The following is a 15,896-nucleotide window of genomic DNA, read 5'->3' on the forward strand; positions in this document are numbered from 1 at the left end:
CTAAACTCCCGCAATGGGAGTATAAACTGGATCGTGGGTCAAGGGCTCCACCATGCATCCCCATCGTCCCGAACCATCAAACGAGAACACGGCAGGCCTCGAGGCATTAGCCTAAACGAGTGGAGAACGAGCGGAGTCCTCCATTCACTCTTTCGCAGCACTTTCTTAAACTGGAACTAGAAGCGACAGCAAAAGCACGCGGGGCTGAGCCCTATTCACTATTATGGACTGTTTATTCAACCAATGCCGGAGCCGAGTTGGCACAAGATAAGATCTGTGGGCGGCTTGGGTGGACAGCCAGTTTCTGGCTTCAGGTACCGCGCCTGCCAGAGGCGCCGCTCCTGTGGGCTTGCGCGCGCGCTCTGCCCCCAAAACTAGTCTCGCGGCAGCTTTTCCCCTCCTCATAAAGAAGTCCACCCAAAGAACAAGAGGGGCCGGGGCACCCCCAGCAGACTGCCATCGCGCGCGCTACTCCATTTCGATTGGCTGAAGCGCACGTGGAAGAGGCAAGAGGTGTGCGCGCGCACTCCCCCCTTTTCTCTCTCTCTCTTTCTCTTTTTATCCCCCTCAATTTTCCTCTCCTCGCGCAGGAATAAAACCTGCCCAGCTGCCTTTGCGGGATTGGCTCTGCTGGGGATAGAGAGAGAGAGAGAATGTGAGGTGGGAGGTGGCCCCCGACCCGAGAAGGGGTGTGTGCGTGCGTGCGTTTGTGTGAGAGCGCGAGCCAGAGAAGCCGGGTGCGGCGCATGCGTGCTGCGCTGCCCCAGGCCTGCCGCGGCCGCAGTCACTTCCTGCCCTTGCGCCCATCCGGCTCCGGGGTCGCGTCGCGCGGCCGCTTGGGCGGGACGGGCGACGGTAACTTTCAGTCGGGACGCTGCGGGAGCGCTTCCCTTTCCCCCTCCTCCTCGGCGGAGGCAGGGTCGGCGCGGCTGCCCCGGTGAGAACTCGGTCGGCGCCCGCTGTCACCTGCCGCTGCCTGGGCAGCTCGTCCTCTGGCTTTCCTTCCGCGCGCACTGCCGTCCCGTCCCGAGAGCCGCCGCCGTCGCCGAGCGGGGTGCGCTTGATGGGCTAAACGCCGCCTTTCTCCTCTTCCTCCGGCTGGGCTGGGGGCTTGCCCGTCTTCCAGGAGCCTCGGTAGGTGTGGTTGCCGCCGGAACTTCTGCCACCAGCCCCGACGTCTCGACTCCCGCGAAGGCTGGGAGCTGGTACCTTGGTGCGCGTCCTGTGTGTTGGGAGAGCGAGAAAGCCAGCCCCGCTGCTGCTTCGTAAAGAGACTGGCTGATTTAAGTGACAGGTGGCCCGAAGGGACAACCCCTGGCCCCTGGGGTGAGGCGATGGGCGAAGTTGTCGTTGTGTGGCAAGAAGGAAAGGTGTTGGGGGGGCTTAAGCCGTAATGGTGGAGGTGGGCTTGGTGTTGGATCCGATTATTATTCTTTTTTCCAGGGACAACGCTAAGAAAGGGCTAAAGAGGTAGGATTGTGCACATTTCCGTATCTTCTTTAAAATCTTTTTTTTTTAAGTTGGAAGCTTAAGTCCTGGCAAAATTGGCTTAGGTTCTGGATCTTTGTGTCAGTCCATAGGTTGAAGTGAAGTGGGGGTGTGAGGAATGGTGGATTATATGCCATCAAATTGTTGTCAACCCTTAACGATCACATAGATTTTCTGCATGATGATTTGTCCCTAAAATAATCTCTCAGATCATCTTTTGGTACACTCATCGCTGCTGAGTCTATCCATCTTGCTGCTGGTTGCCCTTTTCTTCTCTTCATTTTACCTTTCCCAGCATTAGAGCCTTTTCAGATACTAAAGATATTTTGCGCATGTTCAATTATACTCTGTTGTCTGTAAAAAACAGTAGGAACCTCTCATTCTGCTGAGGGAGGCTTGTAGATAATATTTTGCTATAAAGAAGGTAAAATCAAGTTCCCTTCGTCCAGTGCGCTCGCAGAGGGAGGGTCTTCTCAGGGTGCCGCCGGCAATCTGGTAAAAGATTGCCGGCGGATAACACCCAGGGAGAGGGGCCTTTTCTGTGGGTGCGCCTGCCCTCTGGAACCAGCTGCCCGTGGAGCTCAGGACTGCCCCTGACCTACGCTCATTCCACTCATTCCACCGGGACCTGAAGACTTGGCTCTTTGAGCTCTCTGACCCAGGCTGAGAATTTTAACTGGGGTTTTATTTTCAGGGATAATTTAATCTTTTAATTCTCTTTTAACTTTGTATTTTATATTGATGTGTTTTTAAAATGCCCTGTAAACCGCCCTGAGTCCTTCGGGAAAGGGCGGTATATAAATCTAATAAATCTAAATCTAAATCTAAATAGGTACACTATTAACTAAAGTACTTTTCTGATGATATTAATATAGATAATATAGAGAGTTGTGAATGATATGGCTTGAAAACTGTGTGTCATAATTGCACTTACTGTAGATATATAGTTATTCAGTTTCTATAGCCACCCATCTCAATGACTGATAATTAGATAGTTTTCTGTTGTCAGCAAGCAACCCCTTTAGTTTTATGATGTATTTAATAAAACAAATATTTTTTAAAGACAAATTTAGACTGTAAGTTGTAGATCTCACAAACCAGGAATATTAAATCCTAATTATTCCTTTTCCCAGTTATGTAAATAGAGGATTGTGCACTTGAGCTTACTTTTAATACAAACAATTTTAATTCAAATAAATGTTAAATAATACCTTTAAAACATAAAGTTTTATGTGGATCAGGCTTTGCTTTGTAGATAGACATGACTCATAAGATTTTAGGTGTTAACAGTTACATTCAGAAATCATTTGGATTCCTGTATGATAAACTATGGTTTGTTCCTGCCAGCTGACATTCCTCAGCTCTCAAGACCCACAGTATGTCCAGCTTGCCTGACCAAATTGGACAGATAGAAACTACCTGTCACTGAAGTAGCTCAGTCCTACAAAAACAGATATAAAAATATGGAAAACAGGAAATTTAGAATGAGTGTATAATTTCTGAAAATGCTTACATATTGAACAGAAAGTGTACAATCTCCATATATAGCAGTATTATAGTATGAACTGACTTAGTTATTTCTGAAGGAATTCTTGTAGTTTATTTGGGAGTGAAGTTTTTGGTTATTTTACTGTATATTGTATATAGTATATCTGGATCTTGTAGCAACATACTGTGAGATAAAGTCACCCAACAAATTTGGTGTCCAAGTGGACATTTAACTGCCTGGATATTCCTAGTCTCAATCTAAATCTAGCAATCACTGCATGGCAGTGGTGCTGGAATTAACGTAGCCTAGCTTTGTAGAACAAGGTATATATAAATTCATGTGTGTGGGTGATACAAAGGAAATGAATGACATAATATTGCTAAAACTAATAATATGATATTGTTGGATAATATATAGAATCTAGGCTCATAATAAAGTATTGAGTTATAAAAACCTACAAGTGAATAAACTTGTTTTCTATATAAAATAGTTTAGGTGGAATTTCTGAAATTTTGCTTCTATCAAAGTTGAATTGAAAAGCACAGGAATAATGGAGAAGTATTCATACTTGATATAGGAAGCATGCATGCATCCAAATAAATAGTTTTGATATTCATCATCTGTTCTGTGATTTTGCATTCAGATAAAGTGTTTTAAGCAGTGTCAATTCTCATTGAAAATACATATGCTAGTGCAGATCAAGGTAATAAACATGTTGTAGGAATAATCTACTTAGACGTGCATTGTACATGAAAATGATGGATGAGATTGAAGCAAGGATGGCATAGCCAGAACAGATGATACCACCCATTTTTTCTCTTCCTATTGCACCTCTCAGTATCTCACTTCAGACTGCATTATTGGACAATATCAAATGTCTGAATTGATCAATAGCAAAAAGTCTTTATAATTAGCTTGAGGGTCATGAAAGTAGACCAAGGCCACATATAATCTGGACTGCAGGTTGCCTGTCTAACTGGAAAGATAATTTTCTTTTTTCTGTGGCTCTCTATTGCCATTTGAATGCCGTCATTGGCTCCATCAGTAAGTTAACTAGGTTTGAAAATGACAGGCAGATCTGAGATAAAAGGAAGGGGGCTATAAGGGCAAAAATTAGACTCATTTAATTTGAATCAGGAGTGACAAGTTGTGTTACAAAATTTGGTTCAGAGGCAAATTGATACAATAATAGGTGATAATATCAAACTTCTAATTGTAACAGTTATATAAGGTATAACTCTTTAGGGTATCTTCTTGATGCACTAAAATGTATGGGTGGATGTGTGAGTGGGTATTTCTGCACACACACAATCACAGCTTGAATTTATTTTTGCATGTCTGAAATTGTGTTCCATATTCACTACTGACTTTTCAGATCTTTGGTTTGATAAATTACCATGTAAAACAATTAATATTGGCTTATTTTATCAGAAACAAGCTACTGAATGTAGAAGGAAAGGAAGTCATTGATGTGGAAAATGCCTCTTAGAGACAAGTACTGTCAGACTGACTACCACCATGGATGCTGTGAACCAGGTAAAGCTTCCACTTTTGAAATTTTGTAGATATTCTTCACATATTTTTATTTTCTGTGAGATACTTGAGTAAAATATTTTAATGTTACATGAAATTGTTTAGATATAGCATGTTTATGGGTCTGGATTTGACAATAAGCAAAATGTGTAGTTCATTTTATTTATTTATTTATATCATGCCTTTATTATTTTAACAAATAACTCGAGGTGGCAAACATATCCAATACACCTTCCTCTTACAATTTTCCCACAACAACAACCCTGTGAGATGAGTTGGGGTGAGAGAGACTGGCCTACATCACCAGCTGGCTTCCATGGCTAATATGGGATTAGAATGCACAGTCTCCTGCTTTCTAACTTGAAGCCTTAACCACTAGACCAAACTGACTAGCATTCCAATACATATGGAACAGTTTTTGTAAATAAATAGCTTGATGTATAAGTATGTAACAGTATTTTATGTACTTAAATATAATAAAACATAAAATGATTTTCAGTATAAAATAACTGTATACCTTTATAATTCTTATTTAGTATATATGGATATATTTTAGAAACAATTTTTGTTGAAGCTAAAGAAGGAGGATATATTTTAGAAACAATTTTTGTTGAAGCTAAAGAAGGATGTTTGTGTGTATGCATGTTGTATGAACACACATACATACATGCACACTCTTGATGTTAGGGTATATGCTCCATTCAGTTTGAGAATCTGTGGAATTATTTTTATAAATATAGCTATTGCCAGTCTATTCATGCTTACTGAAGAAATTGTGTTATTGTTTTCAGCGAGTTTTCTCCCAAGTAAATACCTATATATCTGAGAGAAAAGTTCTTGATTTTGGTCAGTTTTATGGCTGAATAGGCAATGAAAGACTTTATATTAATTTTTTAAAAGGTGCTTTGAAGCATTTGAGGAAACAGATGTAGGACCTCTCTACACTTTTTCCCAGGTCTACATAATATCTCTATGCATCAATCACATGATATGATGGAATGTGTCTTTGAAGGGACAGGAAGGAAGTAGCACATTCCAAGGAAGGGGCTGGAGAAGAGGCAACATAGTTCAAAGCTGGATTGTGGAAAGAAAGAGATTTAGAATAGCCTCTCCCAGGGTAAAATAGATTTACTCTGGCAAGATTCTGTCTATATAATGTAAGAAACAAAACCCTGGACTTTGGCTGGATTGTGTTATATTGTTCTCGGGCTAGGCTTAATACATGATCCTAGGAAAGACACAACAGCTTCAAGGAAATGCAGGGATGTGTTAACATCCCTGTCCTTACGTATAAGTATTGTAATAGATTCTGAAGTATTATGAGAATCATATTTGAAGCATTGCATAACCGTATTGCTGATGAGATATAAACAGAGCATACCAAATGTCAGACCCTATATTCAAATTCCAATGTGCTTTTATTAATTTTCTTTTCAGAGAAAATATTACTTAGGAACATTCAAAGGTCACATATCAAATCAGTCAGGAAGTTAAGACGAAAATGGCAACAAATTCAAACATTTAAATTATAATAAATATTATAATTTAAATATTATACACCTTGTATACTGTTCCAAGAATTAATGAATTCATTAAATGACATTGTATATTTTAAGGCAACAATCTACCCATCATATATTTTATATCTGTTTTCATGTATTACCAACATCAAGACCATAACCACATGGTTTTAAATCAGAGAATGTTCCTCCCCATCTAAACCTAGCCATAAGTACCTCACTTGGCTGGCCCAGGGGCAAAAGATATAATTGGATAACATCAGCATTCGGAAGATACCAAACCCCAAACTGCATGTGACCTCACCCAGTGTTGTGATTCAGGGTCAGCCTGTGGGTTCGGCAGTTGGGTCGGACGACTCAGAGGAGGAGGAGGGGGGTGTTGAAGAGCTTGCTGAGAATAATATTGAGGCTCCACAGAGCCCTCAGCCAGGCCCCTCCCACCTGGTCACGACGCAGACCCAGCTGTGTGAGCCTGACAGCGTGGATGAAGATGACCCACAGCTGGCCCTGTTCAAGGACGCCCGACGCAGGAGGCAGTCAATCAGGAGTAAACAGAGGAAGGCAATGGGGCACCTCGGAAGGAGGCAGAGAGAAGCCACGCCCTGAACTGTATAAAAGGGGAATGCGTGGGAGGGCTGGTTTGCTGGAGGCAACCGCTTGAATAGCTCCTGTTTCATGGTTCGTGTCTTGTTCTGTTTGCTTTTGTATCCATAAATTTGGCAGGCTTAGTTCCAGCCTCTTGCCTTCTTGTAAAAGGGGTTGTCCCTGCCTTTTCTGCAGGGCCGGTAGCAGGCTGGTACAGAACACCCAGTGGTTGCATGGGGATATTGAAAAGGAGGGGAGAGATTAAAACCTGTAGCCTATAAAGGAGGGACAAGGAGTGGTCAGTCCTCTCAACCATTACTGACTGGAACCAGCCATAAAACGGTGCCCCCAGTTCCCAGCCGGCAGGGCCAGCTCAGAAGGATACTGTGGTCAAGAGAGATCAAAGAGTACAAGAATCGGTATATCAGCTAAACAATATTATGTTTAAATCTTCTACACAGATTAGGAGTTATAAGAGGCATTTCATACTGCAGAGCTATTTTACATAATATGGGTGTAATTTAAAACTAAAGGAATGAATTTATTTGTAGTAAATCAATGTGCCAATTATTGTAGAATTGTTTTACTAAAATATATGATTTATCAATTTAGATTTTTTTAACCTGGCAAAAACTTTCTAGCATACTCTACAGTTGATATATATGTTTTCTTGCAAAATAGTCTAAATTATTGTTGCTGTTGTAATTTTGCAAGAAAACCATTATTATAACAACAACAATAATTTAGACTATTTTGCAGAAAACCATTATTAAAACCTTTATTACAACAACAGCAACAATAATTTAGACTATTTTGTAAGAAAACCATTTATATCAACTGTAGAGTATGCTAGAAAGTTTTTGCCAGGTTAAAAAAATTTAAATTGATTAATCATACATTTTAGTAAAACAATTCATCTACAATATTTGGCATATTGATTTACTACAAATAAATTTGTCAATAAAAAATGACAAAGAGCTAATTATATGTTTCCTTTGATGAGTTGTGTGCCCTAGAAGTACAATATGTACTTATTTGTATACATGTGTCTTTTTGGAATTTCTGTGTTACATGTAAAAAAAGTATTTCTGTGTTATTTGTTAACAAAATCGATCATTTAATTAACAAAATGTACACTTGCTGTTCCTCAAAAATAAAGACATGAAGCACAAACAAAAACTAAAGTTGGAGATTAGAAATTAGTTATTACTGGTGGTTTTCAGACTTCAGTGTATGCCACCATTCATGTAGTGATTCAATTAATTAACATTTCCATTGTATATTTTCAATATTTTATAGTACGTGTGCTGGAACCTGGAGATCCACCTTTATTACAGCAGCCTTTTCATACATCAAAATCTGGAATCCAGCAAATTATTGAATGTTTTCGATCAGGTATGCTTCTTTTGTTTCTTTTCTTCTTCTTTTTTCTATATATTTTCATGATTAATTCAGTTTACCGTGTGCAACCTTAGTTAGCCTGAGGCAGGGGTAGGCAACTTCGGCTCTTTTATGACTCATGGGCTTCAACTCCCAAGAATTTTGGGAGTTGAAGTCTATGAGTCATAAAAGAGCCGAGATTGCCTACCCCTGGCCTGAGGAGATACTTGACTTCTGAGTAGCATATCTAGACTTTAAAAAAAGTGGGCAGTGTAATGACAAAAAAAATAATTTAACTTAATTTAACTTTTAATCTTCATTAAACCAGACTTCCCATTTAATGTTTTTATAACATTTAATGTTTTTCTGAGGCCGATGGATAGTTAAGAAATATGAAATATAAACTAACCAACCAACTAACTAACTTTTGGAGACACAATAAGCCGTAGGAATTACTTTGGAGGTTACAAGTTCTATAGTAATGGCAATAATAAAAGCAAAGCTTTGAACTCCATTTTATGTAAATAAATTCGAATACACATATCATGTTAAATAACTTTATACAAAAGATCCTGTTTTATTTTTAAAACTGAATTTCAGTTTCTGTAAGGGTACATTCTGCTAGAAGTTTAGTCATCCATACACAGTTCAGTCTTACCAGACAGGCCACAGCTTTGAACAGACAAACAAGTTGGATAATTTAACTGTATTTCAAAATGTTTCTAATCCTTTTCATTGAAGTCCATGAATTGTATCTGTATATATGGTACAGGTTTATTTAATTGCAGGCCTAAAATTTCTCATTGTATTACTAGTTAACAAAATTCTAACAGCTTTAAATATTGTTTTCTTTTGTATGACTCTGTTTATTCTTTTTCTTTTTATTCCCAGGATTCCTATCCGTAGTTATTGTTAGCTTTAGTTAGTTTATTTCTTCCTCCTGTGTTTCTGATATCTGTAGTTCCTTATATATTACTCCTTTCTTTCAAGATGTTAAGATATATTTTTGTTTTAGGAGTCTTAAAATGTACCTATCTATGATTTACATTCATTTGAAATTATGAAAACATCACAGAGCTGTCTTATAAATCTACATGGACTGTCACTTTTCTAGGCAATATTTTAGTATGTATTCATTATATGTTAATATGACTATAATGAATATTGCATTTAGATTATTTTAAAATTGTCTCTTTTGATCTTATCACTCAAAATATTTCCCAATTTATAATCTTTGTTTTTTTATGTACCCAAACTCTTGTCTATATAATTGTTGATTTAGAATAGGTTGCTCAGTTATTTTGAATGTGTTTCAAGCTCGAAACATTCCCAAGATGATAGAAGGAGTTCATAAATTAGTTCTTGCATATTGAAAATAAAGCATTTTGAACTTAAGGCAGCTTTTTCTTGTGACCCAGGCGGTTTGAAGTTGAAGCATTTTGCAGCCCTCACAGGCATGCAGCTTGTAGCTTTTGTTTCAGTATATTATATGTCATATCAAGCATAGGTATTCTAAGTGACAAGTAAGACCTATTATATGTTCTACCTGGTGTTCCTACTATGACTGTAGCTTGATTGATGCATCCTTAGTTGAATTGCTGCAATACACTTAATGGGCTTATCCTTCAGTTTGTCTGAAAGCTGCAGTTGGTGGAGAACATATCCACCTATAATGAAGTGAGATGACTGAATCAAAACATGAAGCATCTGAATTATAGAAGACTCTCTAAAATAGATCAAATGTCTTCCAATCTGGCTTCTTTCAGGAAACAGTATGATTTATATTGAAGACATAATTATTCATCTAGGCAGTGCTTTTAATGCTTTCATATTGCTATTTAAGTGTAGTTTTATTATGTTAATAATAAATACATTAATAATATGTTAGTAATATTTTTTTAAAAAACTTTCTTTTAAATGAATCTAGACTACTGTAAAGGATTACTTGTGGCTCTTGAAATGGCACAAGGTTTTAAATTATATATAAACTAATAAAACTAGCAAAACAACAGGTAGCAGGCCTCACTGTGTTAAACAAAAATGTATTCCATGCATTTCATGATGACATTTCAATATATCACTTTGTATGCTACTCAAACTCATAGCTGTTAGAGAGGCAGCCATGGATGGATAGATGGAAGGAAGGAAGGAAGGAAGGAAGGAAGGAAGGAAGGAAGAAAAAGAAAGAGATTGTATATAATTGTCAGAATATTTGTATAGCTTAAACTGGCATGAAGAAGAAAAACTCCATCCTTGAAACTCATAGATAGGAGCATGCATCTGCTAGTTAAATTATACCTGCTAAGCTTGTAGCATGCAAATCAGAAATTTTCTAAGCACATTGTTGAAGTAACCAAACTATTTTCAGGTAAAGCGGCTTTTTTGTGTGGATGAAATATTACCACACAATTCATTTGAATCCTACTGTTTTTGATGGCTAGATAAAGTATTATTTTTATCCTTTGGCTAGCATCAATTAAAGCACTTGTCCAAGTGAACAATATCCTGAATTTGCTGTCCTGCTAAAATTTTTAATGATTTGTTTAGGAACTAAACAACTCAAGCATATTTTGCTAAAAGATGTGGATACCATTTTTGAATGCAAATTCTGCCGCAGTCTCTTCAGAGGGCTACCAAATTTAATAACTCATAAAAAATACTATTGTCCACCAAGTCTTCGGATGGATGACAGTAAGTTTCTCTTCTCTAAATTTTCTTTCTTAGATTTTAAAGTTATAGTGTGATAATGGTTTTAAAGATAATGATTGTTAAAATGTAGCTTTTTTCAATAAATCATGCATATATACCTTTTAAAAAATAGAATTTCTTGTATCTGTACTATATTTGCACTGTACATTATAAACAGAAGATATCTTACACGAGTTTCTATAGTGTGGAAAGAAGCAAAGGTAATGTTAAAAATATGAGCAAATAAATTGACAGGTACTTACTTTAATTTTATTTATCTTAAAAGAAACACACCTGTGGTTGCATACTATATATAACTGTTCTGTGAGATACTGTATGTGACTGGATTTTGAGCTATTCATTCCCATTTCCTTTCTGAACAAAAGGGTGGCTAATGTTTCCAGAACAGAATGTTAATTGATTTGAATGTCTATAGAAGAGTGTTTATGGTGCTGTCTTTCCCTCTTATAATGTTGTCTTAATGTGCTTTACTGTTATATTATTATTTTTAAAAACACTTTTAGTGATAGTTGTAATATTGTCTAATTTTATTTTAGACTCTCCTGATATAAATGATAAACAGAGTCAAGCCATAACTGATCTCCTAGAAGCTATGTATCCAAGAGTGAACAAGCAAGATTATATAATACGTTTGGAACCTATAGAAACAAATCAGAATGCTGTGTTTCAGTATGTTTCAAAGGCAGATAGCTCAGTGGAGAACTCTGATACAAACACTGTTCCTGACCAAGCTTCTGTAGAAACACCAGAACATGCAACAGAACCTCCTAAATCAGTGTCAGATGCTTCAGAAACAAAAACTGAAGAGACTCCTCCCTTAGTTGTTGACAAGATAATACCAACTCCGGAAGAACCTGCCCAATGCTCAAAACCTGTATTAAAATGTGATAATAATTCTGAGTCTGGGCACCAATTAATTTGTTGCCTGTGTAAGAAAGAATTTCATTCCAGACGTAGTGTACGCCGTCATATTAGGAAAGTCCATAAAAAAAAGATGGAAGAAATAAAGAAATTTATTCAAATTAAAAAACGGCCAAATCAGACATCTGGAAGGGGTCGCAATAAGAATGTTTTGGTAACTTTGGGTAAAAGTTGCCCTTTGTGTATTAAATCTTTTGCTACAAAAGCCAATGTAAGAAGGCATTTTGATGAAGTTCATAGAGGACTAAGAAGGGATTCTATAACTCCTGATATAGCTACAAAACCTGGACAGCCTTTATCCTTGGATAAAAGCTCTGCAAAGACTGCTAAAACACAAAAACAAAAGTCTTCAAAAGCCGAGTACAATTTAACTGCTTGCAAGTGCCTCCTGTGTAAGAGGAAATATAGTTCCCAGGTAATGCTTAAAAGGCACATGCAAATTGTTCACAAGATAACTCTTTCTACTAAGAATCCTAAAAGAGAGAGAAAGCCTAATGCAGAAGTAAAAGTAAAAATCGAACCAACAGAATCTGCAGAATCTATGCCTTCCAGCTGCAGTTCTTTGCAGAATGAAGTAAAGGGAATAAATAATGCAAATGAAAGAAAAAATACATCATCCACTGAGAGAAAGAATGCAGTATCCAGTGAAAAAAAGAAAACACCCACTGAAAGAAAAGGCATGTCATCCACTGGAAAAAAGAATGTAACTCCAGCTAAAAAAAAAAAAGTTAAGCAGAGCTGTCAGAACTCAAAGTCAAATAATCAGTCTCTTGCAAGTGGTCTCAAAAAGCCCAGGAAGCCAAGGCTGTCAGTTGGCTTTGATTTTAAAAAGCTTTACTGTAAACTCTGTAAACGCCAATTTACTTCTAAACAAAACTTAACAAAGCACATTGAGTTGCACACAGATGGAAATAATATATATGTTAAATTCTATAGGTGTCCCCTCTGCACTTACGAAACACGCCGAAAGCGTGATGTGATAAGACACATAACTGTAGTCCATAAAAAGTCTTCACGTTACCTTGGTAAGATAACTGCAAGTTTAGAAATCCGAGCAATAAAAAAACCTATTGACTGCATTCTAAATAAGGTGGCAAAGAGAGGCCCTCAGAGGGAAGAAGGTAAACAGAATGGTTCAAAACAAGACATTACCTCTAACTTGCCAAATAAAAAATATGAAGGAACTGATGTTGGCATTGAAGTGAAAGTCACAAAAAACTTTTCTCTGCACAGATGCAATAAATGTGGAAAAGCATTTGCCAAAAAGACTTTCTTAGAACATCACAAGAAGACTCATAAAGCAAATGTGTCACATTCACCTGAAGAAGACAACAAAACCAAAGGCAGAAGTACAAGATCTAAAGCTCTTGTCTGTTGAAAAATACTAGTGCCTTGTTAAATACATGCCTAAATTTTCCATTGGTACTTAGAGAGCAATCACCTTTTTTATAGATCTAATGCTTCAGAAGGTAAAAGACTATTGCATTCATTGAAAAAAAAGTTTTAAGATTTTTTTTCATGACAGTGAACCTAAAGCAGTTTAAGTTAATACACATATGTTTCTTCAAAGTTTAATATTATGTATTAGTATTTGCATAATATTTAGTTAATAGTTCCATAATTCCAAATGATTTTAAAATTAACTTTGCACTTCATTGGTATTGACCAGTCACAGCAAGCATATATGAATAGAAGATCTATGAATGTGATGTTACCTAAGTATGTTGGTTTGATACATTAGGAAACATTTTTTGGCATAGAATTTGGAAAATATATTTGTATTTTTAAAATAATGGTATATAACTCTTAAACCCTAGAGTTAATACTTTTGTATTTAAATCGCCATTCCTTTTGTATTAGGGAAAGATAGTCACTCAAAAAAAATATCTTATTTTATTTGAGGAATGTTTTTTGGTACTTGGATATTTGTTTCTAGAATTTTAACTTTTTTTATAGAATTAATTTGGACTGCGTAGGGGTATCAGCGTATTTTATTTTATGTAATGAAAATATGGAACAGTTCCAAATTACCTTGCTTTAATTGAAAAATCTTGGGCAACCAGTAGTTAAGGATAGAATAGTGTTTTTAAATTCCTATGACAGACAAAAGTTGTTTCATTTCTAAGAGAAATGTGAGTGTATCTCAGTAAACAGGTGCAAAGACTCCTTTAATTGAAGGTAACTCCATAAAATTAAATTACTTGTGGATTCTGGTATTAACATTAAAAATTATGTAATACAAACTTCTAGGTATTTGAAAGCTAATTTCAGGTTGGTTGAAAGTTGTCTCGATAGATTGGTTAGTTTTTGTTTTGTTTTGTTTTGTTTTTATAAAATTAAAAAATGGGTCTCTAAACCAGTGATGATCTAGACTTTGACCATATAGCTTCCTTTTCACTTTTCCCCATATTTAGAGGGGGACTCTTCAGCCAGTGAGGGAAGTGACACAAAGAGAACACAGAATTGTTAGTAAAGGTTTCCCTTCCTATCCTGCAGATAAAAGTTTCTACTGGATCAAAGAATTATGGGTATCAGTTGAATGCTTCCTCAATTTTTACCCAAATAAACAACCAGCTTATCAGAGAAAGTTAGTCTGACTTCTAAGTGGCAGGCTTATATGCTGCCTACTAATAAACAAAAAATCTTTAAAATTGATTACAGGTTATATTATATATGTATTTCTCCTTAGCTCAAATAATGTGATATTTGAAATTAGAACCACTAAAATCTAGAATAGTACTATGAGAATAAGCTATTTTCAGATTAAATGTGTTGACTCTTAAACAGTATAACATCTTGTCCAACATTTTCAACAAACTTCATTAAAAATAAGACCTAAAATTGAAAACCAGTTGTTTTACTTGATACAGTTCTGCAGTGCTAGAAATGAAATGAATATTTTAAAAGGAAAGCTTGCAAACATTTTTAGATGAAATTGCCATCTAGAACATGTGCTTCGTAGGTGTGTGGCCCTTACTTAATTCTGATTTTACGGAAAAGATTTTATGTTCATTGTGATATACTACTAAGCAAATGCTTTGTGATGTACTTAAAATATTTTTATATATATAAATGAATGTATATGAGCAGTTTTGTTAGGATAATTTGAATGAATTGTAATTAGCATTTGCTTTAAATTCAATTCATGGTTCAGTAATTTTGGGAGTATTAAATTTGAATTGTATTGTCAAAATCTATAGTGATTTTGAATGATTAGTATATTCAAGAGATTTTCATATGGAGGTTTACAAGCTACCCACATTCCCCTATTTTAATTGTTCTTTTTTAAAAAAATAAAATTACACACAAGCACTTTAATAGCCAGAGTTTAGATTTCGTTTAGTGATTACTTCTAAAGACATTACACTAATATTCCCTGAAAAAATAGTTGTGATTTTTTTGGTAGTATATTCATATTCAAACATTTTTTTTGTAATACGTTAATTATTGCCTAAAAAAATAGTGCAAGGACTTTTTTTTTGCCCACAAAATGTTGAATGACCACTTTAGGTAGCACTTGACTTTGTTTTGTAAAGTTTATAAGACGCTTGCTCATTATTGTCTATTTTATAATCAGTTCTATAGCAAAACAGTAGCACACCTTCCATTATGAATTTTTGGCAGGTTTGTGCACCTTTTTTTAAATTTTAGAAAATGTTTAGTGATTTATGTCAAATTGCCAGATACTGAATATCAGAAGAAATACTGGTTTACTCCCTTGCTAAGGGATTGCCTTGTGTCCATATAAACCTTTTGTACAAAATATATCTAAAAATGTTGACCATAAATAAAAAAAATATTCTTTTATGAATAGATATGTGTTTGGCCTTTTAGTGCTTTGCACTAAAAAACTGTGAATGGAAAATGGACTGTAACTGTTTTGGAAATGTTCTATGTTGAATGTACATGCTTGGATAAATGTACTTTATTTGAATAAACTGGAAATTATTTCAGCTAAACATACTTAGATCCTCTTTATCAAATCCATAGTTGAGAATAATGTGGTTATCTTTTCTTCTAGGGCAATGATGGCAAATCTTTTGGGCTCGGTATGTCAGAAATTCAGAAAATGCCTAACTTGACTTTGCTGGCATGTCATATATCCCCACTCATCTATTTCCCCAAACAAATGAGAAACAAATCATAATAAAGAGTAATACATTATTTTTTTTAAAAAAAAATGTTAAATAAATGAATAAATAGATCTAATTGTAAATATATTTTGAAATGCATATCAGAGGCAGGTCCAGGTTGCGCAAGGCTTGGAAACT

The 15,896-nt window shown here is 36.1% G+C and overlaps 1 protein-coding gene across 4 annotated transcripts; it reads left to right on the plus strand.

Moving 5' to 3' along the window:
• Positions 1–793: 793 nt before the first annotated feature.
• On the plus strand, positions 794–15,575 carry ZNF800 (zinc finger protein 800). 4 transcript variants are annotated; one of them, XM_081330166.1, is made up of 6 exons: positions 794–1,134; positions 1,444–1,470; positions 4,409–4,513; positions 7,915–8,010; positions 10,543–10,686; positions 11,241–15,575. In XM_081330166.1, the coding sequence occupies exons 3-6, from the start codon at positions 4,447–4,449 to the stop codon at positions 13,001–13,003; spliced, it is 2,070 nt and encodes a 689-aa protein (XP_081186292.1). In that variant the 5' UTR covers positions 794–1,134; positions 1,444–1,470; positions 4,409–4,446; the 3' UTR covers positions 13,004–15,575. The 4 variants fall into 4 exon arrangements, with proteins under 4 accessions (XP_081186292.1, XP_081186290.1, XP_081186293.1 ...); XM_081330164.1 differs by lacking the exon at positions 1,444–1,470; XM_081330167.1 differs by lacking the exons at positions 794–1,134; positions 1,444–1,470 and adding an exon at positions 1,308–1,326.
• The last annotated feature ends 321 nt before the right edge of the window (positions 15,576–15,896 follow it).

The sequence above is a fragment of the Vipera berus genome, assembly GCF_964194415.1.
Source record: "Vipera berus genome assembly, chromosome: 6".
Lineage (NCBI taxonomy): Eukaryota > Metazoa > Chordata > Lepidosauria > Squamata > Viperidae > Vipera > Vipera berus.